The sequence below is a fragment of the Giraffa tippelskirchi genome, chromosome 5 (assembly GCF_054371585.1).
Source record: "Giraffa tippelskirchi isolate mGirTip1 chromosome 5, T2T-mGirTip1v1.2.pri, whole genome shotgun sequence".
NCBI lineage: Eukaryota > Metazoa > Chordata > Mammalia > Artiodactyla > Giraffidae > Giraffa > Giraffa tippelskirchi.
The window spans coordinates 88,644,878-88,670,154 of record NC_137279.1 but is presented as its reverse complement, the minus strand read 5'-3'; the positions used below and the strand labels follow the sequence as shown (position 1 = coordinate 88,670,154).

At 49.2% G+C, this 25,277-nt stretch overlaps 2 protein-coding genes across 11 annotated transcripts in view; one reads left to right on the top strand and one right to left on the bottom strand.

Moving 5' to 3' along the window:
• Positions 1-5,045, bottom strand: part of COPA (coat protein complex I subunit alpha) — a 42,240-nt gene extending 37,195 nt beyond the window's left edge. For both annotated transcript variants that reach the window (XM_081487956.1, XM_081487957.1), the window contains exons 1-3: positions 4,915-5,045; positions 1,364-1,477; positions 1,105-1,178 (exon numbers count right to left, since the gene is read on the bottom strand). In XM_081487956.1, the coding sequence (XP_081344082.1) occupies positions 1,105-1,178; positions 1,364-1,477; positions 4,915-4,954 (228 nt within the window). In that variant the 5' untranslated portion in view covers positions 4,955-5,045. The remainder of the gene's footprint in view (positions 1-1,104; positions 1,179-1,363; positions 1,478-4,914) is intronic.
• Positions 5,046-5,169: 124 nt separating this feature from the next.
• Positions 5,170-20,253, top strand: NCSTN (nicastrin). Of its 9 annotated transcripts, none has more exons than XM_081487982.1 (18): positions 5,170-5,264; positions 5,487-5,766; positions 6,702-6,806; positions 9,124-9,247; positions 9,672-9,793; positions 10,214-10,359; positions 11,120-11,270; positions 11,635-11,744; positions 11,981-12,133; positions 12,792-12,896; positions 13,079-13,156; positions 14,001-14,173; positions 15,976-16,078; positions 16,189-16,284; positions 16,801-16,888; positions 17,150-17,304; positions 17,555-17,767; positions 18,358-19,188. In XM_081487982.1, the coding sequence occupies exons 5-18, from the start codon at positions 9,679-9,681 to the stop codon at positions 18,478-18,480; spliced, it is 1,809 nt and encodes a 602-aa protein (XP_081344108.1). In that variant the 5' UTR covers positions 5,170-5,264; positions 5,487-5,766; positions 6,702-6,806; positions 9,124-9,247; positions 9,672-9,678; the 3' UTR covers positions 18,481-19,188. The 9 variants fall into 9 exon arrangements, with proteins under 9 accessions (XP_081344108.1, XP_081344107.1, XP_081344109.1 ...); XM_081487981.1 differs by having other exon boundaries at positions 5,460-5,766; XM_081487983.1 differs by having other exon boundaries at positions 5,412-5,766.
• The last annotated feature ends 5,024 nt before the right edge of the window (positions 20,254-25,277 follow it).

Sequence of the window (25,277 nt, the reverse complement as noted above, 5' to 3'; positions counted from 1 at the left end):
TTTTGTTGACAAAGTAATGTCTCTACTTTTTAATATGCTGTCTAGGTTGGTCATAACTCTCCTTCCAAGGCGTAAGCATCTTTTAATTTCATGGCTGCCATCACCATCTGCAGTGATTTTGGAGCCCAGAAAATAAGTCAGCCACTGTTTCCACTGTTTCCCCATCTATTTGCCATGAAGTGATGGGACCGGATGCCATGATCTTAGTTTTCTGAATGTTGAGCTTTAAGCCAGCTTTTTCACTCTCCTCTTTCACTTTCATCAAGAGGCTCTTTAGTTCTTCTTCACTTTCTGTCATAAGGGTAGTGTCATCTGCATATCTGAGGTTATTGGTATTTTTCTAGCTTGTGCTTCCTCCAGCCCAGCATTTCTCATGATGTACTCTGCATATAAGTTAAATAAGCAGGGTGACAATATACAGCCTTGATGTACTCCTTGTCCTATTTGGAACCAGTCTGTTGTTCCATTTCCAGTTCTAACTGTTGCTTCCTGACCTGCATACAGGCTTCTCAAGAGACAGGTCAGATGGTCTTGTATTCCCATCTCTTTCAGAATTTTCCACAGTTTATTGTGATCCACACAGTCAAAGGCTTTGGCACAGTCAATAAAGCAGAAATAGATGTTTTTCTGGAACTCTCTTGCTTTTTCAATGATCTAGCGAATGTTGGCAATTTGATCTCTGGTTCCTCTGCCTTTTCTAAAACCAGCTTGAACATCTGATTATAGTTTCTCAAATGTATCCAGCTATGTCATGCTTTTTGTTCTTGTACCTAGATTGTCCTCACCCATTTAACTTTGTTTATCTATGGTATATTCATTAATCTGTACATGCTATTATTAGGGTATATATTTAACTCCTCCATTAGAATAAAAGCTGCTTGAGAACAGAGATTATTTCTTATTTACTTTTGAATTCTAAAAATAAAAAACAGCATCTGCAACATAGTAAGCATTCAATAAATGTTCACTGGATAAGTGCTCTGGATAATGTCAAAAGCCTGAGCTCTATACGAATGAGAGATCTGGCTTTTTATAGTCCCTTCTGTGATTCCCAAACTTCACACTGCCTGTCCTTTACTCCCAGTCATGACAGACCCGCTATACCTTAATCTTATAGTCATCTCCTCCAGAAACAAACAGTGGCTGCTGCTTATGGAAGTCAATGCCTCGTACTGGACCTAGGGAAGAAAGCAGGCAATACATGTTAAAAAGACAGTTATGCTCTGAGTCTCCAAGGTGATTCTTATTCAGAATTTTCCAGTTCTATCCCTCCCATGTTCTTTAATCCTAAAGAAAGCTTAAACTACTCCAGAAGACAACACTTATGTTCCTTTTAGTTTCTTCCTAGAAACTGTTATCTTACCATCATGTTCATCAAACTTGTCAATGAGGGTACACATCCGATAGTCCCATAACTGGATGACCCCATTGTGTAAACTGGTCAGGATCCAGGGTCTTTTGGGGTGAAAGCTGAGTCCTGGATAAAAAAAAGAAAAAAAGACAACGATCCAATGAGCAAAGTAAGCCCGACAATGTCACCTCCTGCCAATTGTGATAAGAAAATGGGTCAGCTAGGTAAAAACTGGGTTCATATATTCATTCACTGGATGCCACACATTGTGACTTTTATGGTATCATGTGTTGGATTTTTTGTTATATTTCCTCAAACACTGTTGGGCTCTGGTTTAGGATGCAGTTACTTGGAATTAGTTGATCCTTTTGAGGCTTGCTTTTTAAGTTTTGCATGGGTCCACAGCAGCCTTTAGCCTCAGTCTAATCTGGCATCACTATTAAAGCAATACCCATTTGAGATCTCTATATGATGCCCTAGTATTAGATCTATACTGGCCAGTGGGAACACAAATTATTCCCAGCTCTATGTGAGCTCCACGGATTGTTCTGCCTTCTTCGCCTCTCTAGTGGTTCTTTCCCAGGCCTTGGTTTATTTCCTCACATGCATTAATACTCGGACAAAGGCCTGACAGGATCCCCTGCAGGATTTCAAGTTTCTCTGTGCAGCTGCCTCTTCTCTAGTATTTTGTCCAGCAAATTCTAGCTATCTTGGCTTCCCTGAACTCTAAACTCTGTCTTCTCAGTGAGACCACAGGGCTCTTCTCCCCCTCCCTGTACTTCAGCCTGGAAACTCTCTCCAGGTAACAAGCTAACACAATCATAGGACTCATCTTGATTTTTTTTTTTTTAAGTAATTTTACTTATTTATTTATGACTGTGCTGGGTCTTTGCTGCTGTGCAGGTTCTTCTCGAGTTGCAGTGAGCAAGGGCTACTCTTCATTGCAGTGTGCGGGCTTCTCATTGCAGTGGCTTCTCTTGTTGCAGAGCACAGGCTCTTGGGCACGCGAGCTTCATTACTGAGGCACATGAGCTCAGTAGTTGTGGCTCCCAGGTCCTAGAGCACAGGCTCAACAGTTGTTGAGCTTAGCTGAATTGTTGAGCACGGGCTTAGCTGCTCTATGGGAATCTTCCCAGACCAGGGATTGAACCTGTGTCTCCTGCATTGGCAGGCATTCTTTACTACTGAGCCACGAGGGAAGCCAGACTCATCTTGTTTATTTCCCTTTTCTCAAGAATCCTTCCCATGGAGTAAGAGATGGCAACCCATTCCAGCATTCTTACCTGGAAAATGCCACGGACAAAAGAGTCTGGTGAGCTACAGTCCATCCAGGTCGCAAGAGAGTTGGACACAACTGGGTGACTGAACAAGCAAGAATCACTCTCCTGCACTGCCTGTTTTCCAATGTCTGAAAACCTTTGTTTCACATGTTTTGTTCAGTTGTGCAGGTATTTAAGGTGGAAAGATAAACCTGGTCTCTGTTACTCCATTAAGACTGGAAATGGGAGTCCACAGAAGTTTGGAAAGTATACTTTCAGGTTTTTAATGCAATCCATATTGTTTTATGAAAGGAGATAACAATATTCTACAAACTTGTTTTCTCACTTAACTACATATAATGTATCTCGTAACATTTTAAGTACATCTAGACTTAGCCTCTTTCTTTTTAATGACTGCAACGTACAAATACACCACTTTTTAAACTATTCTACTAACGGGCATTTGAGTTTTTTTCCCTTTTATCTACCAGAAAACATGATCAATGAAGATGCTTCCACACATAATTCAGTCTGTTTGTATTATTACTGATTTATACTAAAGACTAGAAGTGAGATTTGTTCAGGAACAGGGTATGTGCATTTAACGTTTTGATAGATACTATTTGATTGCAAAAAGACTGTATATACAGTCTCACCAAGTTTCTGAAGGTACTGAGAATGGGATGTTATCAGTTATTTGTTGTTTTGCTTGTTTTAGTATTCTAACACCACTTCTTTCATTACTAGTGAGGTAAAGAGTATTTTCATTTATTTATTTAACATTTTTATTTCTTCTTCTAAGCTGTCCATTTTCCATTAGGTTGCTCATTCTCCACCCTCATTCCCATTATATACAGGAACATTCATTGATAGATATTAACTCTCAAATATCTTGATATTCCCTCTCTGGCCAATTTCCTTCCCTATGCCCGATAATGAAATTAGGAGCAGAAGAGAAAGCTCCAGGATTATAAAGACACATTTCAACCATCCAGGAATTCTTAATGGCACTCTTCCTTATGATCAAGGTTCCCAAGAGACATAGAAACTTCTCAAAATCTATTCTCACATTAATAATGGCTTCCAGTTTTTGAGCTATTGAGTCTATGCCAGTCATCTTTTATATACTTTCTCATTTTAATTCTCTCTAAAAAAGAATGTTAATTATTCACATATTACAGGTAAGGAAATAGATTTAGAAATGTTAAGTTGCCCAAAGACGTAAAGTTCATTACTGAATGTTTCAGAATTCAAAAGTAAGCCCATATGACTCCAAACAGAAAGTTTCTAACCACTTTGCTATGCTGCATCTTTTTTTTTATATTAGTAAATAGTCAAGGTACAAATCTTTTCCCCAAATCTCTGCCTCTGCCATTCTAACATTCTAAGAGACTCCTACTGCAATATCAGTTGTTTGCAATCCACCTACATTCAGTGATGTACAAGTTTTAGAGCTGTCATATTCAGGAAATAAAAGATGTCCAATTAAATTTGAATTTCAGATAAACAACCAATGCTAAAACGTTACTTGCTTTTTATCTGAAATTCAAATCCAGTTCAGTTCAGTTGCTCACTCGTGTCCGACTCTTTGCGACTCCATGGACTGCAGCACGCCAGGTTTCCCTGTCCATCACCAACTCCCGGAGCTTGCTCAAACCATGGCCATCGAGTCGGTGATGCCATCCAACTATCCCATCCTCTGTCGTCCCCTTCTCCCCTGCCTTCAATCTTTCCCAGCATCAGCACCCAAATCCAATTAGGTGTCCTCTATTTTATCTAGCAACCTTTGCAAACTCAGATTTAACAATGTCCTGTTTCGCAAAAGAGGCACCGGATTTTCGTACGGTGCAGCCGAAGGCCTCCCTTAAGAAAGGTGGTCAGAGCTCATTACCGAAAAAACTAGACTTGGATACGAATAGCAGAGGTCGAGACTCAACTCCCAGGGCCACTCCCTACAACACAATCATCAAAAAGCCAACAGGTCACAGGGCTTTGGGATCAGAATAAAAGTCGCAGTACAGGACCCAGGAGAGGGGAGGAGAAAGCAACAGGGGGAGAGCCAAACGAACCTCCTGCGGTGCGTTAACCACTACAGTTAAGTCAAATCTTAAGGGCACACGAAAGGCGACAGGACTACAGACAGATGAATCGCCCGCCAGGCCTAATAGCCTCCCTCTGTCTCAGGTTCCTCTAGGTACGTACGGTGGGCCCAATTCATCCCTTTAAGTCTTCCTTCTCTCTTCCCCAGTGACAGGGCTACCCCTGACATCCAGCCTCCGCGCTCCCCCTTTTAATCTCCATTACCTTTGACCCGCGCACTCTTGGTCTCAAATTTGGTTAGCATCCTTCAGGTCTCGGGCTCCGAGCTGTTAATCCGAGTCCTTGACACTCCCTACCGCCCTACTGTTGCCTCCACGTCAGCGTCCCTCCGCCTCGACTCCCGGAAGTTCCACGACACGAACTTCCGGCCCCAGGAGCTCCGGGGCATAGAGACGGAGCCAGGGTTGGCCTAGAGAGGCCACTGCCGGAGTGGGTGGGAATTGAGGCTTCCGCTCAGCTGAGAGGCAAGATGGCCACCGCTGGGGGCGGCTCTGTGGCCGACCCGGGAAGTAGGAGTCTTCTTCGCCTTCTGTCTTTCTGCGTCCTATTGGCAGGTGAGGCCTCCCCTGCCCGTGAGCTCCAGTCTGTAAGGAGAACCCTCCGGATCTGCCCAGCTGCGAGCGCTGCTGTCTCCCATCTGGTCCCCTCAGCCCCTCCGTCCCCTCACCCTGTAAATCCTCTCTTTTTCGTTCCCACGACAGAAGTTCCCCCTTTGCCTGGACCTGAAGGTCCCTTCTCCCCCGCGGCAGGTCGAGTCTCCCGATTTCCTCTTCCAGGCCTCTTCTTGAACTTCCAGCTCAACTCTCTCCCACTTTGTCCGGATACCTCGTTGCCCCCACAGCCCAGCCACCCCACTCAAAATCAGAAAGGACAAGTGTTAAGAGTTCAGCTTTCTTCCCAATGCGTGTAGACTTTTAAAATGAAAGCGCCTGGTTCTGTGGGTGCATTGCGGCGCTAAGGAAGGTAGATGCCTTATTTCTTTCTCTGTTGATTCCACCGTAAACACGCGTCCCTGTGCTTCACCTCGATTTGTCCCATTAACAAAGTGAGACTAAGGTAAGATATTAGTTCTCTTAACTGTTTATGCCGTGAAATAATGACTCAAGGAACTTTAGGCGTTTATAATGTGCGCAGGTGTTTGCCTACACGCATTTACTTTCTGGTATATGAGGCCCTAAACTGCAAACATGCCTGTTTATAGACATGATGATACCTTCCCCCAAATTGAGATTGTTTGTTTTAAAGATCTCCAAAGGAGAAACTGGGCTTCTCTGGTGGCTCAGTGGTGATGAATCCGCCTGCTAATGCAGGAGATGCTGATTAGATCCCTGTGTGGGTAAAGATCCCCTGGGGAAGGAAATGGCAACCCACTCCAGTATTCTTGCCTAGGAAATCCTATGGACAGAGGAGCCTGGGGGGACTACAGTCCATGGGGTCACAAAAGAGTTGCACTGGACTTAGCAACTAAACAACAACAAAGGAAAAACTAGCTGCCTCGCACTGTGGGCACACACAAATTACTTACTGACAGATTAACTGACAGGGTATATGGCATAAGTTTCCTCCCAGTTCTGTTCAGATTCCTGGAAAAATGTCTCAGGGAGACTTTTGTTGTTGTTGTAATCTATATTCTTAGACTGGCACCAGTTTATTAACTAATTAATGAAGTATATACAGAGTAGAAAAATGAAAGTGTGGTTGACTATGCAGCCAGAAGCAGGTACATCTAACGTTAAATGCCTTTGCTTTGATAAATCAAGTGTCCTTTAAGCTTCAGTGTCAGTTCCTTTATGATTTGTAGTAACCCTCCGTGGTACATAGGTGAGTGCATTTATTTGTTCCAGTAATGTTCCCAGGAGGTGAGAAGGGTAGACATCAGTCCCATTTTGGAAAGTATGATATACCCAAAACCGTTCAACAAAGTTATGGTATGATAGAGGCTAGTACCAATGTCTTCCAATTTCTTCTTACATTTTTTATCTTCTGATCAGGTTTGTGCGAAGGAAACTCAGTGGAGAGGAAGATCTACATCCCCTTAAATAAAACAGCTCCCTGTGTTCGTCTGCTTAATGCTACTCATCAGATTGGCTGCCAGTGTGAGTTGAGATTAGGAACTGTGTTCATGGCCATTGACATTTCAGTTTGTGCTCTGAGTGTAATGATTCAAGTCTTGCTGGGGAACCTCAGCACAAACTAGGTGATGAGGATAGTAGGCGATAGAGAACCATTTGTCAAACCAAGTGAGGTAATTAATAAGAACAAACACTGAGGAAATACTACATACTAAACTGCTTATATGTGCATCTCATTTAACCATCACAGCAGCCTCATGAAGTAGCCCCTGTTGTTATCCCCCATCTTACCAATATGAAACAGAGACTTAGAGAAGTGAGTAACTTCCAAGATTGAGTCAGTGATGAAGCTTGGATTTGGTGGTCTGATTTCTAATCTAGGACTCTTAACCACCCAGTAAGTTAGGTAGAAAGCTATACTCTTTCTTAGGAGAAAAACCCTCATACTCTATGAAGTCCAGTCATCACCTGCACTCTGAATGCTCTTTTTGGAACCAAAATGAGCGTCTTTAAGGCAGTGAACTCTTTGAAGAAGAAGACATTGAGAAAGCCAAATAGTTGCAAGAGGAAATAATAAAGCATTTAAATTTGTCTTTATGTTTTGTAAGTGTGTCCCATGTCAAACGTGTCATGGTTATAAAACTATGAGGGAAAAAAGTTGTAATCAAAAGGCCGAATTCTCCAGTTCCTTGCTACTTAACCTGTTGTCTTCAGATTTTGTTTGTTGGATAGTAGCTTTGGTAGAATGTAGTTTTTTTTCAGGGAAGCAGGAAACTTAGATCTTGGCTTCTTCATCAAATTGGTTCCCTCTGAATCTGTTCATTCCTGTAAAAATGTTTAGAATATAAGTGCACAAAGCTGAAAGTCAGAATACCTTTAACAGATGTTTATTGGTGATGCTAAGTGCCATCTCAGCAGTACTTTGTAATTGTCTGAAACCTTTTCGTTTGATTGGAGAAAACTAGACACTGGGAAGTGAAGGACTTGCTCAAGGTGGCAATTGCTGTTTTTCTACCCACCCACCCCCTGGCTATATCCTGTGTTAATTATCTATGTCCTTGTTACAGGAAGTGCTGGGAGTGGGTTAACTGGTTCCAAACAGTTCCAAGTAAAATTTTTGTTGGACCTTGTTCTTAAACTAGGCTTGTGAGGAGAGGGGAGCCAGGTCCAGTGTGGACTGAGATCAGACTGTACTGCTGGTCTTGCTGGAACTCCACTTTAGTACAAAAAGCTAGGCTCCCATCCTCCTGAAGCTGAGCTTTACAGTATCCCCTCTGAGACTGACTCATTCTGCTACATGTCCTTAGAGCAGCCCTGTGGGAAGCAAAGCAGTAGCCTGTAGAGATAAAGCCTGGAGCCAATAGGGAGAGGCAAGAGGGGAGGGGCTGGTCTCTGGCCACTTCCTCATCAGGATCTTGTTTCCTTTTCAGCCTACATATTTCTAAATCTTACTTCATATCTGTCCTGAGCAAGCTACACCCTCTTAAATTTAGAGTAAAAGACCTGGGTTTGATTTTCTGTTTCTAATGCTCTGTTTCTATTGGACCCTTTTAAAAGTGCTCAAAAGGGGGTAATCTATAGCTTTCTTTGCTTTACTTCTTTTCTTTAACTCTTGCCCTATAGTATGAGATACTTCCAAGTTATCCGTAAAGCATCCTGGGGTAATATATGTGTCTGCTCCTGGCCTGGGGTGAACAGCCTAAGGTCTGTGGAAACGTTTGGTCCCCAGTAATGAGAGGACTTAATATCAGCACATCTAATCTCTTTGAGGACCATCATTTGGGAGGCTCTGTTCTACAGAACTCCTTGAACCTCTTGATTTAACCTTACCCGAAACTGACCAAAAACAACTGAAGTCTTTCCCAAATAGGGCAAAGGAATGGAGGCTATGAGGCCATGGAAATCTGCACAAAGGAAGATTTAGTGCTGGAACTCCAGGCTTGACATCTAGAGCCTGCCTTTTCCTGAGAAAACTCATATTTAAAAACTTTGGTGTCTACTGCTACAGAATCTTGTATATAAGTCTAAATGAGGTTGAGGGAAGAGGACAAGAAAATGAAGATCACAGAGCCTTTCTGACATTTAACAAGCAAGGCCTGTAATAAGACTTCTGAGCTCTTTTGTCCTCTGTTCCTTCCTAGTAATCTTCAGATGGAACCAGGGCAGTTGTACCCTTCAGTTTCACTCTAGAGTTGGCTGCATTAACCCAATGTCTTGTGACATTTTGGAAGTGGGGGGGGGTGGAGGGGTGGAGTAGTGGTGAATAATCTGCAGAATCAGTGAGGCAGAGTCAGAATTGTTAGCTGTATATGCTTTAATTTGACTCATTCTGTCCTGGCAGCTTCCATTAGTGGGGACACAGGTGTTATCCACGTAGTAGAGAAGAAAGAGGACCTGCAGTGGGTGTTGACTGATGGCCCTAACCCCCCTTACGTGGTTCTGCTAGAGGGCACACTCTTTACCAGGTAAGAACTTGGTATTCCTGCTGAGGAAATGCATCCAGAGAAGGGGAGAGTCAGTGAACAGTCTTCCAGCTTGTGAGTGTAAGCTTAACCTCGGCTGCCCTGGTCCCATCAGGCAGGGGGTGAGTTGGTCCTCAGAACAAAAGATGTGCCATCAAAAGGAATCATCTCAGTTGTAAGTAGAACTCTAGTTTTGTAAGGACCCCAGGAAGGAAAGGGGTGTACAGAGATAGGGTAAATGAGATGAAGCCTTGAGCTCAGATTAGGTCATAGTTCTCGTTCAGAAGCTAAACGACCAAAAAGACAAGAAATGAGTCAGCAGTGGTGATTCCCCTAATTCCACATTTGTTTCCACCCTAGAGGGCAGGATGTCAGGCTGCCTGATAATCTCCCTGCCTTCGTTCATGGCATTGTCGCCCCATTCCAGGGATGTGATGGAGAAGCTGAAGGGGAGATCCGGCCGAATTGCTGGTCTTGCGGTGTCTTTAGCTAAGCCCAGTCCTGCCTCAGGCTTCTCTCCCAGTGTGCAATGTCCCAATGATGGGTTTGGTAAGAGCCCCAGTGGGTCAGGGGAGACTGTTGTCACTCAGAGGTCATCGTTGCTTCATTCTCTGGGGGGGTGGAGGTTGTGAAGGAGTACGTGGTTGTGTATACTGTGAGCAGCTGACTCCCAAACAGAAGATTTCTTTGTCTTTGCCACTCATCTCTTCTGTCTCCTGCTCCCCCATCCTCTGTTGACTTTCCATTCTCCCTTGCTGTCACATGTTCAGATCCCCAACTGGCTAGCCTAGGGCTCCCTAATACCAGTGTCTGTTTTACTGTAGGTGATGAGAAGTTGATGCTTGCTTTTTGAGTCACTCCCTCCTCTGGAACTCTTAGTCCCAACCCTATGATATCCTAGCCCTCCTCCCTTACCTGGTTTCTGAGTGCTTGGTGTCCCAGCATCCTATCCCTTGTCCTCCCTTTCAGGTATTTACTCCAACTCCTATGGGTCCCAGTTTGCTCACTGCAGAGCCTTTCAGTGGAACAAGGTGGGCGATGGCTTGGCTTATGAAGACTTTAGTTTCCCCATCTTTCTTCTTGAAGATGAAAATGAAACTAATGTCATTAAGCAGGTAATGACTCTGCCAGCTCTTAGCAATTCTTAGAATTATTTTTTAGGCTCTCCTGTTTGGAGGGAGCCTCATTGCACTAGTATACCTTCTGAAAGGCAGTTGCTCCAAGAAGAGCCAAGAGGTTTATTTTTTTCATATTCCCCTCTCCTGTTTCTCTTCTGCCTTAAAGTATAACATTAAAGGCTTTTAGACTAGAAGAAAACATCAAGAATGTTTAATATGAGATAAGCTGTAGAGCCATGATTAAGAACACTTTGTATGGTAAGAAAGAGCATTGGACTAGGAATTGAGAGATTCAGTTTAGTAATTTCTGAAGTTCTTTTTAGCTCTAGTGTTCTCTAATTCTAACCTAATGTTCTCTAATTTTGATACATAGAGCAGTTAAGAGGTTTGTGCAAAGTTTGATGGTGAGTTGATGTCCAGGCTGTCTTGAATTTACTCTTTCATCTCCCAGTTTGGTGCTCTTACAGCAAATCACATTAGGAACAGTGGCTGAAGCTCCATACTGAGCCAGGCCATTTGGTGTAGGGTAATTTCGTCAGCCCTAGCTAAGTCATTGAGTCTGTGACCCTTGGCCCCTCTTGGTGACTTGTTCTTTTTGACCTTTTAGCTCCTGTGGTTGTAGCAGACAGGGTACAGTCCTGTAGCTCCAGGACAGGTGTGGCAGTGGCTGAAAAATGGAGCCGCGCCCTCCTCCTTCTGGGGGGCGTGGGAGGGACTCTACAGCAGCCGCCTCACCTGGGTCCTCCTCTGCCTGTAGTGCTACCGAGATCACAACCTGGGTCAGAACGGCTCGGCGCCGGCTTTCCCGCTGTGCGCCATGCAGCTCTTCTCGCACATGCACGCCGTCGTCAGCACCGTCACCTGCATGCGGCGCAGCTTCATCCAGAGCTCGTTCAGCATCAACCCAGGTGGGGCGCGCCCAGGGCGAGCTGCGTGCCCTGCGGTGGGTGGAGAGAGAGGGGAGACTGCTGCAGGGACAGGCGGGCCCCCGCAGGGAGCCCTGGGAGGGGCGGCCAGGGAGTGGGGGGAGACCACTACAGGGACAGGCTGGGTGCCGGCAGGGAGTGCTGGGCAGAGTGGGGAGCCCTGGGTGGAGGAAGCGGGAATGATTCCACACAAATTGAGGTAGCCTATCTCCAGTGGTAGAGAAACCAGCATGAAAGAGTGGAGCCAGAGAAATGACTCACAGAGTCCGTGGGCCCCTGGTCAGAGGCCTTCTCCGTAGCTGCCTTCTCCCTTACTCCTGCTGATCTCTCGCTGTGTCCTGTTCAGAAATCGTCTGTGACCCGCTTTCCGACTACAACGTGTGGAGCATGCTGAAGCCTATAAATACATCTGGAACGTTGGAGCCTGACGACAGGGTTGTGGTGGCTGCCACCCGAGTGAGTGTTGGCCCGATGAGGGTGGGCAGGACTGGCACAGAAAGGACAGGGTTATCAAGTGTCTAAGTTGCTACAGTGGGGAGCCTTAGACAGAGCAGGATCTGGACTGTGGGAGTCTAGCCATTGCCCCAGGATATGAATGTTCTCTTGGCCAGAAGAGGGAAAGGGGGGACTAGGGTCTGGCCCGAATTTCCATTTTCAAAGTGTACCCCCTCTGCCTTGTCTGCTGTACCCAGCTGGACAGTCGTTCTTTTTTCTGGAATGTGGCCCCAGGGGCTGAAAGTACCGTCGCCTCCTTCGTCACGCAGCTGGCTGCAGCTGAAGCTCTGCAGAAGGCGCCTGATGTGACCACCCTGCCCCGCAATGTCATGTTTGTCTTCTTCCAAGGGGTGAGGGCTCTTTGGCTGGGGTGGGATGGCAGGAACAAGCAGGTGGTAAAGGTGGGAGTGGCTGTGGTTTGGGGAAGATCTCAGCACTTGACCTAGTTGTTATTCAGCTTCTGGAATGTCTGCATGTGTCTCCCCTTCAGGCTCCCTCATCATAGGAAGCATTTGCACCCTGACCCAGAATTGCTAAACTGCCCACTCCCTCACTCCCCCACTGATACAGTCTATTTATTTTATTCTGTGGACCCTTCCCCTGCCACCTTCACCCAGGAGCCCTGAGGCTCCCGCCTCTCCGTACCACTGCCACAGCCCGGCCGTGGAGTAGGGGAACCAGCAACCGTGGCTGAGTTGGTGGAGGTGAGGGGAGAAGCAAGAAGCAGGCACATAACAGCTGATGTCCACGTTGGGCCTATCCCACTGCTGCTCTCCCCATGTCTGGGCTCAGGAAGTCCTGTGACACATACATGTGAGGCCTAGCCACAGCTGGGAGGCGGGGTGGGGCGGAGGGCAGAGTTGTGTGACTCAGCTGACCAGCAGTTGAGATGATGCAGACAGTTGTTGCCTTTGTGCCTAGAGCTCTGAGGATCTGGCCCGAAGTCCCTGAGGCTGTCCTCACGCTTTGGGATCTCTGTTCCCTTTCCCACCCGTCTGTACCCCTCAGGAAACTTTTGACTACATTGGCAGCTCGAGAATGGTCTATGATATGGAGAATGGCAAGTTTCCTGTACAGCTAGAGAACATTGACTCATTTCTGGAGCTGGGACAGGTATGTGGCATGTATCCTCCCCGTTCTTCCTTTCCTCCTTAAAGCTTTCCCTCAGCGACTCCCTTGTCCTTACTGAAGGTGCTGCCACCTCTTCCCTTGACTTCTGCTCCCACTCCTTTCTCCCTGATATGGGCCAGAAGGGGAGACTAATTATAAACGTTGCTCCTTCATCTTACCTCCAGGTGGCCTTAAGAAATTCACTAGAGCTTTGGATGCACACAGACCCCATGTCTCAGAAAAATGAAACTGTACTAAACCAGGTAATCTGAGCATCTCTCCCCCTCACTTTCTGTTTCAGCGGCTCAGAATATGGGCTTGCCCTGGCCTTATCCCCACCAGCCTCCAGAGCGTGTGAGACAGGACCTTAGGTTGAGTGTTGACTAAAGGCTGAACTCCCCACCTGTTACAGTTCCCTGGGAAAACCATGAGCTCAGCTCTTGTCACCATTCCCTGGGATGGCTAGCTCTCTGATCATTCAGTACCTAGCTAACTATCACTGCCCACTTAGGACAGGTTGTGAGTATCTCCTTTCTTCCCTGCTACCCCAGGGACCTGGCTGTCCTGGTTACCCTGCCCCATACCTGGCTGTGTCAAACTCCCTACCCAAACTGTTTTCCACTTTCCTCACTCCTTGTTCAAGACCCTCCCTCCCTCAAAGTACAGCTATAGGTCTATTTTATCCCTAAGGTCCTCTTCCTGCCAGCCTAGCTTCAATATCACCCCTACCTCTTACAGCCTAGAGTGGACTACCAGTATGGCACTCAGCATTGTTTTGTATTATTTTTTGTTCGTCCAGTTCTGCACTGTAAATAATAAGTAAGACATCGGCTAAGACAATGTCCTGAGGACAGTTGGGTTTACCTCTAAATATGAAAAAAAAAATAACAACAACCACAGATCTCTTCCTTCTTTGTGTGGTGATTTAAACAGGATAGTAGAAGCTGCAGGAGAATTCAGAGAGGCTTGATCCCAAAAGGCTTGCAGGATTTAGATCCAGGAGGATTTAGGGCTGCTTCGAAAGTTGAGGAGCACTTCAGGTCTGAGAGAGACCTCCCCCTTCCTCCCCTAGCAGCCTCCCGTCAGCTAATGCCCCTCCTCCCCCAGGTGGAGGCGCTCCTGAGCACCCTGGAGAAGAGTGGCGCTGCTGTCCCTACTGTTGTCCTCAGGAGGCTGAATCAGTCCCAACCTCTGCCACCATCTTCTCTGCAGCGATTTCTTCGAGCTCGAAACATCTCTGGCGTTGTTCTTGCTGACCACTCTGACTCCTTCCATAACCTGTAAGAGTTGCCCAGCCCGCCTCCTTTTCATTCCTGAAGAGAATCTATTCTGCAGTCTGAGATCCACAGAGGGACAGTGTCCCTGTGTCAGGAGGAATCCCTGCCCGCCCCTGTCCCCATGCCACCCTCTCCAGAAGCTCAGGTCAATCCATGTTCTCTGCTCAGTGTCCTGTTCTCATCTTACATGATCCTCTCGTTGGACTAGATGTTCATTTTAGAAAACAGTCCTCACCTGAGTCCCTTCCTAGCTCAGTACTCCTCATCCCTGGTTCTACCTCTCCAAGCTCTCCAGGGGCCTGAGTTCCCCAGGGCTGCCAGCAGAGGGCATCATTACAAATGCACAGTGGAATGGTGATGGGGAATCTGTGGCTGGAAGACAGAGCTGTCCCTGCCTGGGGCCGGCCTGAGGGTGACACAGACGGTACTCACACTGTGAAATGTCACATGTTCTTACTGTGTGGTAACTGTGTGTGGTTCAGTGTGGGTGTAAAAATGTTCCTGCAGCTGAGGGGGCTCCAGAGATACGGGGCAAGGCCATGCTAGTCACTTTTCTGCCTGTCCTGACACCCCTAAACTGCCCCTAACTCGATGCCTAGGATAATGGGATTTTACTCAGGCTGGATTGCTAGGCCCCCAGACTCCCTTCCCTTCTTCCAACAGGCCAAGTGGCCTGTTGTGTTTTTTTTAACTTTTTTTTTTTTTTTTGGTGGTACTGGGTCTTTGTTGCTGTGCAGGCTTTTCTCTAGTTGTAGCAAGTGGGGGCTTTTCTCTAGTTGTAGTGAGTGGGGACTACTCTCTAGTTGCAGTGCATGGGCTTCTCATTGTGTTGTAGAGCACGGGCTCGAGGGCTTCAGTAGTTGTGGTATGTGGTCTCAATAGTTGGGGCTCCTGGGCTCTAGAGCACAGGCTCAGTAGTTGTGGTGCATGGGCTTAGTTGCTCCATGGTATGTGGGATCTTCCTGGACCAGAGATCAAATCCATGTCTCCTGCATTGGGAGGCAGATTCTTCACCACTGAGCCACCAGGGAAGCCCCCAAGTGAGTTTCTGAGTCGAAATGCATAAGCTCTGGTTCTCCAGCCTCTGCCCAGTAGCACCTTCTCATTTATTTAGGGTGATGACAGTTCCAGTACTTAAGATCAGTTCTCTTCTCCAAACCTATCTTTTGTACTACTTTGTGGTGAGGGGTGATTCATCATTTGAACACACAATGGACTTGACCATGTGATTGACTTGATTCCTTGTGGGGCAGGCTATTCAGTGATGGTAGAGGCTGGGAGTTCTCTCCTCCTAGCTTCTCTTCTGAGATCTGTCTCCTTGGGGCTCCAAGGAGTGTTGAGGTGGTTTGACCCTGTGTAGTGTTATATATCTGTGGACAGGCCTGCTTGTCACCCTCTACTGCCAGCCACCTTCAATATGAATGTGAGTTGAAACAATCATACGATTGCTCTGATAATGTGTGATAGGATTCTCTTAGCCGCCCTCCTGTATCTCTGACCCAAACGACACAGAAGTGTTGCTTCTGTTTTAGGATCTCCCAGGAAGGCGCAGATTCTGCATTTTGACCTCATTTACCTTTTCTGTCTTGTCGGTCACACAAGTCTTTGTATTTAAGCACTGCCCCCTGCACTCCTACTTCCCCATTCTCCGTTCCTTCTTCAATATGGAATCTTGATTTTCTCTCTTCCCTCATCCTTGGATGAGGAAAAATGAGACCCCGAGTTCCTACAGAAGGGACAGTGAGGGAGGAAAGGGCAGGGCCCTGGCTGAGTGCAGCCAAGGCTCATTCCGGCTTTCCTGGCAGCTATTACCAGAGCATTTATGACACTGCTGAGAACATTAATGTGACCTACCCTGAAGGGCAGAGCCCTGAAGAGGACCTGAACTTTGTGACAGACACTGCCAAGGTAGCGCCTGGACTGGGTGGGAGCATGGGGAACACAGTGCACATGGCTTACGTGTTAGTGTTGGGGGTCAGGGAACCTGGGCCATTCAGCCCCCTCTTCTCCTACCACAGGCTCTGGCAGGTGTGGCCACGGTGCTGGCACGCACGCTGTACCAGCTCGCAGGAGGAACCAACTTCAGTGACACCATACAGGCTGATCCCCACACGGTAGGAACAAGTGGGCCCCAGTTCCTTTCTGTCTGTTTACACAGAAACAAGTGGGCTTCCCTGGTAGCTCAAGACAGTAAAGTGTCTGCCTGCAGCACGGGACATCTGGGTTCAATCCCCGGGTCGGGAAGATCCCCTGGAGAAAGAAATGGCAACCTGCTCCAGTACTCTTGCCTGGAAAATTCCATGGATGGAGGAGCCTGGAAGGCTACAGTCCATGGGATCACAAAGAGTTGGACGCAACTGAGCAACTTCACTGGCACACAGTGGGCTACCCCGTCCTTTATCCTGGTCCCCGCCTAGTCTCCCACACCTTGGCATTTAGCAGGCCTGGATGTGTGGGTGAGGACCACTGATGCTCTGGGTGTTCCCCCGGTGTGCCTCATCTGTGTCTTGTGACCAGCCACCATTTTCCCTATCCCAGTGTCTGGCCAATCTGGTTCCTACCCCATGACTGAAATCTCCACTAATAAAACTTTCCTTGGACTCCAAGTCTCCTCCATATCCCCATCCTAGGTTACCCGCCTGCTCTATGGGTTCCTGATTAGAGCCAACAACTCGTGGTTCCAGTCTATCCTCAGGCCGGACCTAAGGTCCCACTTGGGTGAGCACCTGGTGTGGGATGGAGTCCTTAACCAGGGGAAGGGATACAGAAAAAGTCATCATTTTGACTTAATCTGTACTTCTTTCTTTTTCCTATTTTCTTGCCCCCTGCTTTCCTCTCCTCCTCCTGAAATTTGTTGGATTCTCTTCTCTTCACTTTCTCTTCTCTGCTGCCAATCTTGGGCTCTCTCTGGCCCTGCCCATCTGCGCCCCACCCCCTTCCACCCACTGAATCCCGCCTTTCCATGTGGTCTCCGCCCAGGTGACGGGCCTCTTCAGCATTACATCGCCGTCTCCAGCCCCACCAACGCCACTTACATTGTACAGTATGCCTTGGCCAACTTGACCGGCAAGGTGATTGACCTTACCCGAGAGCAGTGCCAGGACCCAAGTCAAGTCCCCACTGAAAACAAGGATGTGAGTGGTAGTGGACGTCAGAGGTGACCCCAGGGCCCCCTTCCACCCCCCCTTCCCTTGGGAAGGTTGGTGGATCACCTAGACTTGGTTGGACCCAAGGGATTGGGGGTGTAGAGGTGGAGGGATGCAGCCCTTTGAACTCGAGTATTGAAGAGGCAGCAGCCTGGGTCAAAACGAACTAACCAAACGGTAAAGGCAGTGAATGAGAGAGGATCGCATCAGCCCCTTGATGTGACTGTGTTCTGTGCAGCTGTACGAGTATACCTGGGTTCAAGGCCCTTTGAACGCCAATAAGACGGACTGGCTCCCTCGGTGTGTGCGTTCCACGGCACACCTGGCCAGGGCCTTGTCCCCTGCCTTTGAACTGAAGCAGTGGGGCTCTACTGAATACTCGACATGGACCGAGAGCCGCTGGAAAGACATCCGCGCCCGGATATTTCTGATAGCCAGCAAAGAGCTGGAGGTGAGATGGGGAGGGTGGGGTGGCAGAGGTCTCTTTGACCTCTTTCTATTGCCTCTTGTCTCTTAGCCCTGCTAGCTCTCATTTACCCCCAAAACCTGCTGCACACCTGTCCCTGGTCAGCCAGCATGCACCGTTAGGAAGCTTGTCCTCACGGACAGTTTGCGTATGCGTTCGTCCTGGCCGTGTGCACCCATGGAGACCCAAGGAGACAGTATGGAGCCCTTCCCCAGCTCCACTCCTGCCCGGCATGCCCACCTACCATAGCTAGAACATCACTCTAATACTTATTCAGCACCTGTCACGAGTCACGTTATTGGCCATCAGAGAATCAAAGGCATGGCCCTACCTTCAGGATGCTTAAAATCTAAGTAAAAAATGCAAAAGCAAGGACAGAGGTATCTTACTCCTCTTTCCAAATGGGGAGACTGAGTCCCCAGATTGGGGAGATGTTGCCTGTGATGGTTCAGTACTTGGTGCTTAGAGCCAGCTCCAGGATTCTAGTGCCCTGCCTCCCTGCCCCAAGCAGTTAACCACAGCTGCCCTGAGTTCTGAGAACACCTTTCTCCTTCCCTGCCCACCCCCTCCTGCAGTTTATCACCCTGATAGTGGGCTTCGGCATCCTCGTCTTCTCTCTCATCGTCACCTACTGCATCAATGCCAAAGCTGATGTCCTTTTCATCACTCCCCGGGAACCAGGATCTGTGTCTTACTGAAGAGGACCCCAGCTTTTCCTGCCAGCTCTGCAGTTCACTTCCTAGATCATCTGTCCCACTGGGACATAAACCACTAGTTTGTCATGGAACCTCTCTGGGCCTGGCTCAGACTTGACGTTGACATAGAGCGGAACTGCCCAAAAGAGACAGTGAGAGATAATCGAGTCACCCACCATCCGCATCTGCCCTTTCCTGTCTACTCTTCCCTCTTCCTTCTTCCTTGCCCCTGCCTGATCCTGGGATGAGAAATAGAAGCTTCTTGCTCCTGTCTGACTCCTGCCTCATGGTGGTTTAGAGGCTACCTGCCCTAACTTTCCCTTCTTCAGCATCTCTTTTCTCTCTCCATCCTGCCTTGTACCTACCCATGCTCCCTGCTCCACCACCCCCCCCTTCCTGACCAGGAAGGACACGAAGGGTTGGATGCCAGGAACAAACGACAAGGACGCCCTCAGGAGGACAGGGCCATCTGTGGGCTTAGCCTTCAGTCTCCCTCCAGCTGTCCCGTCTCCAGGCCCTTAGATGGCATATCAGGGTGGGTGTGCTGCCGGGTGGGTATCCCACCTCCAGCCCACAGTTCTCAGTTGTAATTTTTATTATGCTGTAATATCTATTTTTGTTTTCTTTTTTTTCTTTGTGTGTGTGTGTGTGTATGTGTGTGTGAATGTAAATATATAAATAGCGAGTTTCATTAAAACAGACTGCCCCACACGACCCGTACCATTACCTATTTTTCTTCCCCAGCCCCCTTGTTCAGTGAGCCAAGATTAGAGATGGAATTGCAACCTCCCGTGCTCTCTTCTCAGTCCCCAGAGGGCCCCAGGAGTATGACTGTCAAAAACAGCAGACAATCTAGCAGAAGAGTTCCTTCTGGCCCCTGGTTTTCCTCTCATCAGAGTGATGTGAACAGTTTCTTGCCACTCTGCATTCGACAGATATTTGTTTCCCTGTCTGAGACCCAAGCTGGGGTACAGAGATGAAGGGAGTACAGCAAGCAGCCCTGACCCTTGAGTAACTCACATCTGGGGGGAAGGGAGAAACATACGCTCACAACTAGGAGTAATAAATGGAGAAATCACAGCCTCTGCACAGTGCTCTGGCAGCACACGGAGGGGTTCACGGCAGTGGTGGTGGCATTTAGAAAGCTGCGGAGAGGAGGAGGCACTCGGGCAGCGATTTAGAGCTCACCAGGTGTGAAAGCACAGAGCCAGGAAAAGGCATAGGTCATGTTTGAGAACTGTAGGTTGTTCAGTGTGCCTGAGCCATAGAAACTGCAGGCAGTGAGGCTGGGGCAGGTCACAGAGACCCTTGGGTGGCATGCTAAGCAGTTGGCTCTTGTCAGTGGGCATGTAGACCAAAACAAGAGTAGTTTTACACTCTTCTAGAAAGAATCTCTGCTCTAGGGAGGTACTCGAATTCCCTGGGTCCTCAGGCAGAATTCTGAAGTATGGCAGAGCTGTTGGATGTTGCCGGGAAGGGGCTGAATCAGCTGAGAGTGGAAGCAAACCTGCAGGAGTGGCGCCTGAAGCCAGCCTTCTCCCCTCACTGCTGGCCAAGAGCCTGTCTCCAACATGCGTGAAGACAGCAGAGATGGAAAAGAACTGGCCATTTTCAGAGTCCTAAGCACTCCTCTTCGTTTCCTGATAGAACTGTTTACCTTTGCAAATCCTGCTGGGAGGAGGTGATTTTTCTCGAGGTTTCTCTCCCAAGTTCCCTCGGGGCTGTTTGGGGTTTGGGGATGTGGGGGAAATAAACCCCGCTGCTTTCCCTCCACCACACCGCTCCCGGTTTGAGCTGGAGAAGCTGCTCCGTGCTGGCGGGAGCTGAGCACAGCTGCCACCATCGCCTGGGCCCACTCCACGCCTCCCTCGGCCAACAGGTCTCCCAGCGGACAGAGCACTAAGCTGCCTCATCCTGCTGGCAGTTTCAGGAAGTGGGGAAGTGGCTGAGAACCAGTGAGGGGGCTGAACAGGGAAGCAGAGGTTGGGAAGAATCAAGGGACGGGGTGGGCAGGAGAGAAGGCTACAGGATGTCAGTCCCCACCACCTAGGGAGGAATCTGCAGCAAAGCTTGTCCACCCTATGCCAACCCCACCCTCCCTGCACTCCCCAAAACTTACAAAACCGTAAAAACACGGCTTGTGGGGAGACCAGGCTCTGTGGATGGGGCAGAGACCCTCACTGGGGTCCCCTCTCTGAGACCACAGTCTGGCTCCTCCTGTGTCCTGGAAACCACATGGGACTGACCAGCAGCATCATAAGGCCACAGACTTAACTCCTTAGCCTCCCTCCTCTCTCGGTCCAAGGCCCTGCTCACCCCTGTGCCTTCTGAAATTTGTCCTTCCCTCCCCACACCTTGCTCACAGGGCTTCCCTCCCTCCCTCCTCCTACCCACTGCTAGTTCACACTGCACCTTTTCTTCCACCCAACCCTCGTGGACAGTTGAATAACTGACCACCCTGCCCCGGGACCCGGTCTGTCCTGTCTCCCCTCTGTGACACCGGGTCCCTGGAGATGAGACTGAAGGCTTTGCTGTGCACTGGTCTCTCTCTCCCAGCTTCTCCGAGTAGAGGGTTTACTCTTCTGTTTCCCGCGTCTGGGTCACTGCTCCTGAAGGCGCATCCTGGGAGGAGACATTTCCATCCAGAGTCTGGGGTCCTGCACCAACATCCCAGGTTGTTCAGAAGGACTTAGTTTCTTCCAGGGATCACATGACAAGACCTTAGGAATTGTGTTTATGGTCTACCTCATTTGATAGATGGGAAAACGGCAGCTCAGAGGAGTGACGTGGCTTGCAGAAGGCTCCACAGCATATTAGAGCTGTGTGAGACATTTCTTATATCTGCACTGGCAGCTGCAGCGGTAATAAACATTTATTGAGCCTGACAATGGGCAAGGCACTGTGTCCCAGCATCATAAAAGGGTATGAGATACGGCACCTTCCCATAGAGACTTGGGATCCAGAGTCTCGATGGCAGCATGGGATAAATAACCAGGCCAGGCAGAATGGGCTCCGTGCAAAATCAGTGCTACAAACAGGTTCTACCTGAGTTCAGAGGATGGAGGGTTTGCTCTGGGCAGGCTTGTAGGGAGGAGTTTCAAGTCGTGGGAAGGGCTCAGGACCGCATCTTCTGGAGTACCTCCAATGTTCTGTGTGACTTTGGAAAGGGCACGCCCCTCTCTGGGCCCCAGTGTTTTCATCTGTCTGGAGTCAGCCCAGGCTGTCGTCTGAGGCCCTGCCCTGCTCTGTCCTCCTCTCTTCCTTTTTCCCTTTCATCTTAAACCCCTCAGGGCAGGGGATGGCTTGAAGGGTTGGCTGATTCATGAGCTTTCTAAGGTAGTTAGAAAGTTCTCCCACGGGAGAGGGAGGCCTAGGCGGGGGTAGGGTGGGGGTGGGGATGGGGGGACTGGTTGCCCTCTAACCATGGTGACAGATGACTGTGGGTAGTGGTCGAAAAGCCATCCTGAAACTCAGCATCCCCAACTCAAAACAAGCTTGATGGGGGTGCTAAAGTGACCTTTGGGAAACAGAGAGCCTTGGAAGTTCAGGTCAGGTGGGATTTGATTTCTTCCGGAGCCCCACACTTGGAAGGTAGAGGGGCTTGCACATAGCTGTGGTGAAGAAGGGCAGCTGGAGCCCCTGTCCCCATCTGTAGAGGACGAGGCAGGAGTGGAGGGGGCATCTCAGGAGGCCTGAGGAGATGATGCAACTGTGAGTAAAAGTTACCAGCTCTGACTCTGGCTGGCTGGCTGCTCAGGGGCTGGGGGCCGGGACCCCAGAGTCCCCTTCTTCTTCCCCCATCAACTGAGGAGGAGTTAGAGAAACTGGAGGGAAAGAAGGAACAACAGAAATGAAAGGATATCTGGGAAAAGAAGAAAGGAGGGAAGGGCGAGTGGCAGAGGGCTGAAGGAGGGAAGGAGCCCGGGAGCCTGTGAGGGAGCTGAGCCTGAGGGGAGAGAGGCCAGGCAGGCGTGGCCAGGGGGAGTGGGCCCAGAGCTGGTGGTGACAGATGGGTGGACACAAAGAGGAGGGCTTGGGGGAGACAGATGGATGGGGGAGGGAGTAGGAGAGGCTGCTGGGAGGGGTGGGCAGTGGTCGGAGGAAGCCCTAATGAGATTGAGGATGGGCTCGGAGCTGGGGAGAGGTAAGCAGAGAGGAGAGAAAAAAGGGGAGGCCGCCTGAAGAGACAAAAGCGACAAGGCCTAGGGGGCTCGGGGTGAGAGAGGGCTCAGGGGCCCGGTGCCGAAAGGGGGCTTTCAGTGGGCTGGCGGCAGAGAAAGGGACAGATTGTGTTGTTAGCCAGGGTGGCGGAGACCCGCTGTCACCTAGGGGCACAGAGAGGTGGAGACAGGGAGACGGAGAGCACGTGGAAGCAGCCAAGGGAGGGAAGGAAGGAAGGAAGAAGATCCAAGACAGCCGCCACTTCCCAGGAACACAGTGGCTCCTGCCCATAGGCTCCTGTGACCCAGAGCACAGCTGATAACACCCCCGCCCCCCAGTCACTCCTGGGGAAGGGTCGGGCAGTGTGGCACAGCGAGGGTTAACGCCGTCTGCTCTCCCTGCCAGTCGCTTGCCTGGTTGGGTCCCCAGGGCTCCCCACATATGTCACCCCCTCTCCTGCCAAACCCACCGCTTCCAGCTCCTCCAGGCCCTACCCCCACCCTCAAGGAGCAGGCCCCTGCCCCTGTGTCTCCCCTTCCTCCCCCACCACCTACCTCAGAGGCCTGCAGTGGTGATGAAAAGAGATGGTGAGTAACAATCTGAAAAAAGTGAATGCCTATAAAATGCAAAACAGCAGTAAAACCACAGAGCCACATTGATCTTCCCACCCCCACCCCCATCCCCATCCTTGTGCCCTCCATACAGCAAAGACTCTTATACAACTCCCAGGATTCTCCTCCCCACTCAAAGCCTGGAGCTGCTGGCAACCCAAGTTGACCTCCGAGCTCCCTCCAGCCTCCCTCAGTCATCATGCCTCATATACATGTGCAGAGAAACTTCTTGCCACCTTTGAGTCACAGTGCACGACCCAAGGGCTTAGGGTGCCTAACACTTCCCCAAAAGCCCTATGAGGGAGGTAACATTGTCCCCCTTTCAAAGATGACAAAGTAGGTTCAATCAAGGTTAATGATGTGTCCAGCGTCACCAGGACTTGGACCCGGGTCTGCTGGTCCCAAGTTCAGTAGGATTAGTAGTGCTGCCCACCACTCCTTGTTTTTCGCTCCTTCTCATTACCACATGGTGGCTCAGCAGGTAAAGAATCCACCTGCAGCACAGGAGACCCAGCTTCGATCCCTGGGTCAGGAAGATCCCCTGGAGATGGGCATGGCAACCCACTCCAGTCTTCTTGCCTGGAGAATCCCATGGATAGTGGAGCCTGGTGGGCTACAGTCCATGGGGTCACAAGAGTCGGACATGAATTAGTAAATAAACCACAATGATCATCTCATGTGCATGCTAAGTCACTTCAGTCATGTCCAACTCTGTGACCCTATGGACTGTAGCCCACCAGGCTTCACTGTCCATAGGATTCTCCAGGCAAGAATACTGGAGTGGGTTGCCATGCCCTTCTCCAGGGATCTTCCTGACCCAGGGATCGACGAACCCATGTCTCTTGTATCTCCTGCATTTGCAGGTGGGTTCTTTACCACTAGTGCCACCTGGGAAGCCCTCTTTATCACATGCTTATGTTCTTTTTAGCTACTCTCCCAAGGAACAGAAACTGATCTCTGAGTGAAGACTGGGGCTGGAGGCTCCAAAGTCCAGGACCCTGGAAAGACAGCAGAGGAGGCAGAGGTTGTCCTAGAGCACTCTCTCACCCCTTTGTACCATCAGCCCTCAACCGACACTGGGCACAACCTGGGCAGGCGCTCCAGGGATGGAGGTTGGAGAGCCACCGTATCTGAGCCAAACTGCCTAAAAGGAGGGAGGCTGGGAATAAGATTTGGTTTCTGTCTCCCATCTCCACCCTGCCATGGTTCCTTTCTGCTTCTATGGTCCTTTCAGGTTCTGCTTCTGTTTTTCTCACTGTCTCACCCTTGGGAAACCAGGCCTCACCATGTCAGTAATGGTCCCTCACTCTCTAGCTCTGTTTGTCGTGTCTCCCCACCTTGTCTCTCTGTCTCCAGTAATTTTTTTGTTTCCTCACAACACTCTGTGCTCTGCCTCCCTCATGTCTGTGTATCTCCATGCTGTCTCAGAGTCCCTCAGGACTCTCTCCCAGCATCAGTTTCTGTCCATCCCTGAATATCTGTGTATTCTCCACATCCACAATTCACCCAGCTCTGTGTATCCCTAACCATCTCTTCTTTTCATGTCTCTCCCCACATCTCTGTCCCCCTATATCTTGCATCTCCGAGTCTTTCACAAAGCCTTGGCAACCTGGCAACTCTGCTCCCATCTTCTCTTTTATCTCTGTCTCCTCTATACCTCCATCTCCCCATTAGGAGTCTTCCCATTTCTCTACATCTTTCCCACGTCTGTAACCTAATGACGCTGTTTTCTCATCTTTTCTCTATCTCAGTATCTCCCCGTGTCTCCCGCTTCCTTTCCTCTGTTTCCATTTCCCAGTTGTTCTGTATCTTTCCTCTCCTCCATGGCACTCTCTCCTGAGTCTCTTAGTCTCCCAATTTCCTTGGATGGGGTGGAGGGCAGGAGGGTGGGGGAGGTAGGATTGTTGTTGCTGGGGGCTCATTAGGTAGAGATTGGTTTTTAATCAGCACCATGGCAATGATGATGCAAGAACTGAGATGCCACCTGATCCCCTGCCCCCCCCCAGTCCCCCTCCTCAAACCTCCTTT

Bases quoted from the DNA above. Each gene is read 5' to 3' on its own strand.
- NCSTN (XM_081487977.1), top strand. From the start codon at position 5,180: ATGGCCACCGCTGGGGGCGGCTCTGTGGCCGACCCGGGAAGTAGGAGT. The intron at 6,807-9,123 runs GTGAGTTGAGAT...CTGTCCTGGCAG, and splicing joins TCATCAGATTGGCTGCCAGT to CTTCCATTAGTGGGGACACA. The intron at 13,157-14,000 runs GTAATCTGAGCA...CTCCTCCCCCAG, and splicing joins ATGAAACTGTACTAAACCAG to GTGGAGGCGCTCCTGAGCAC.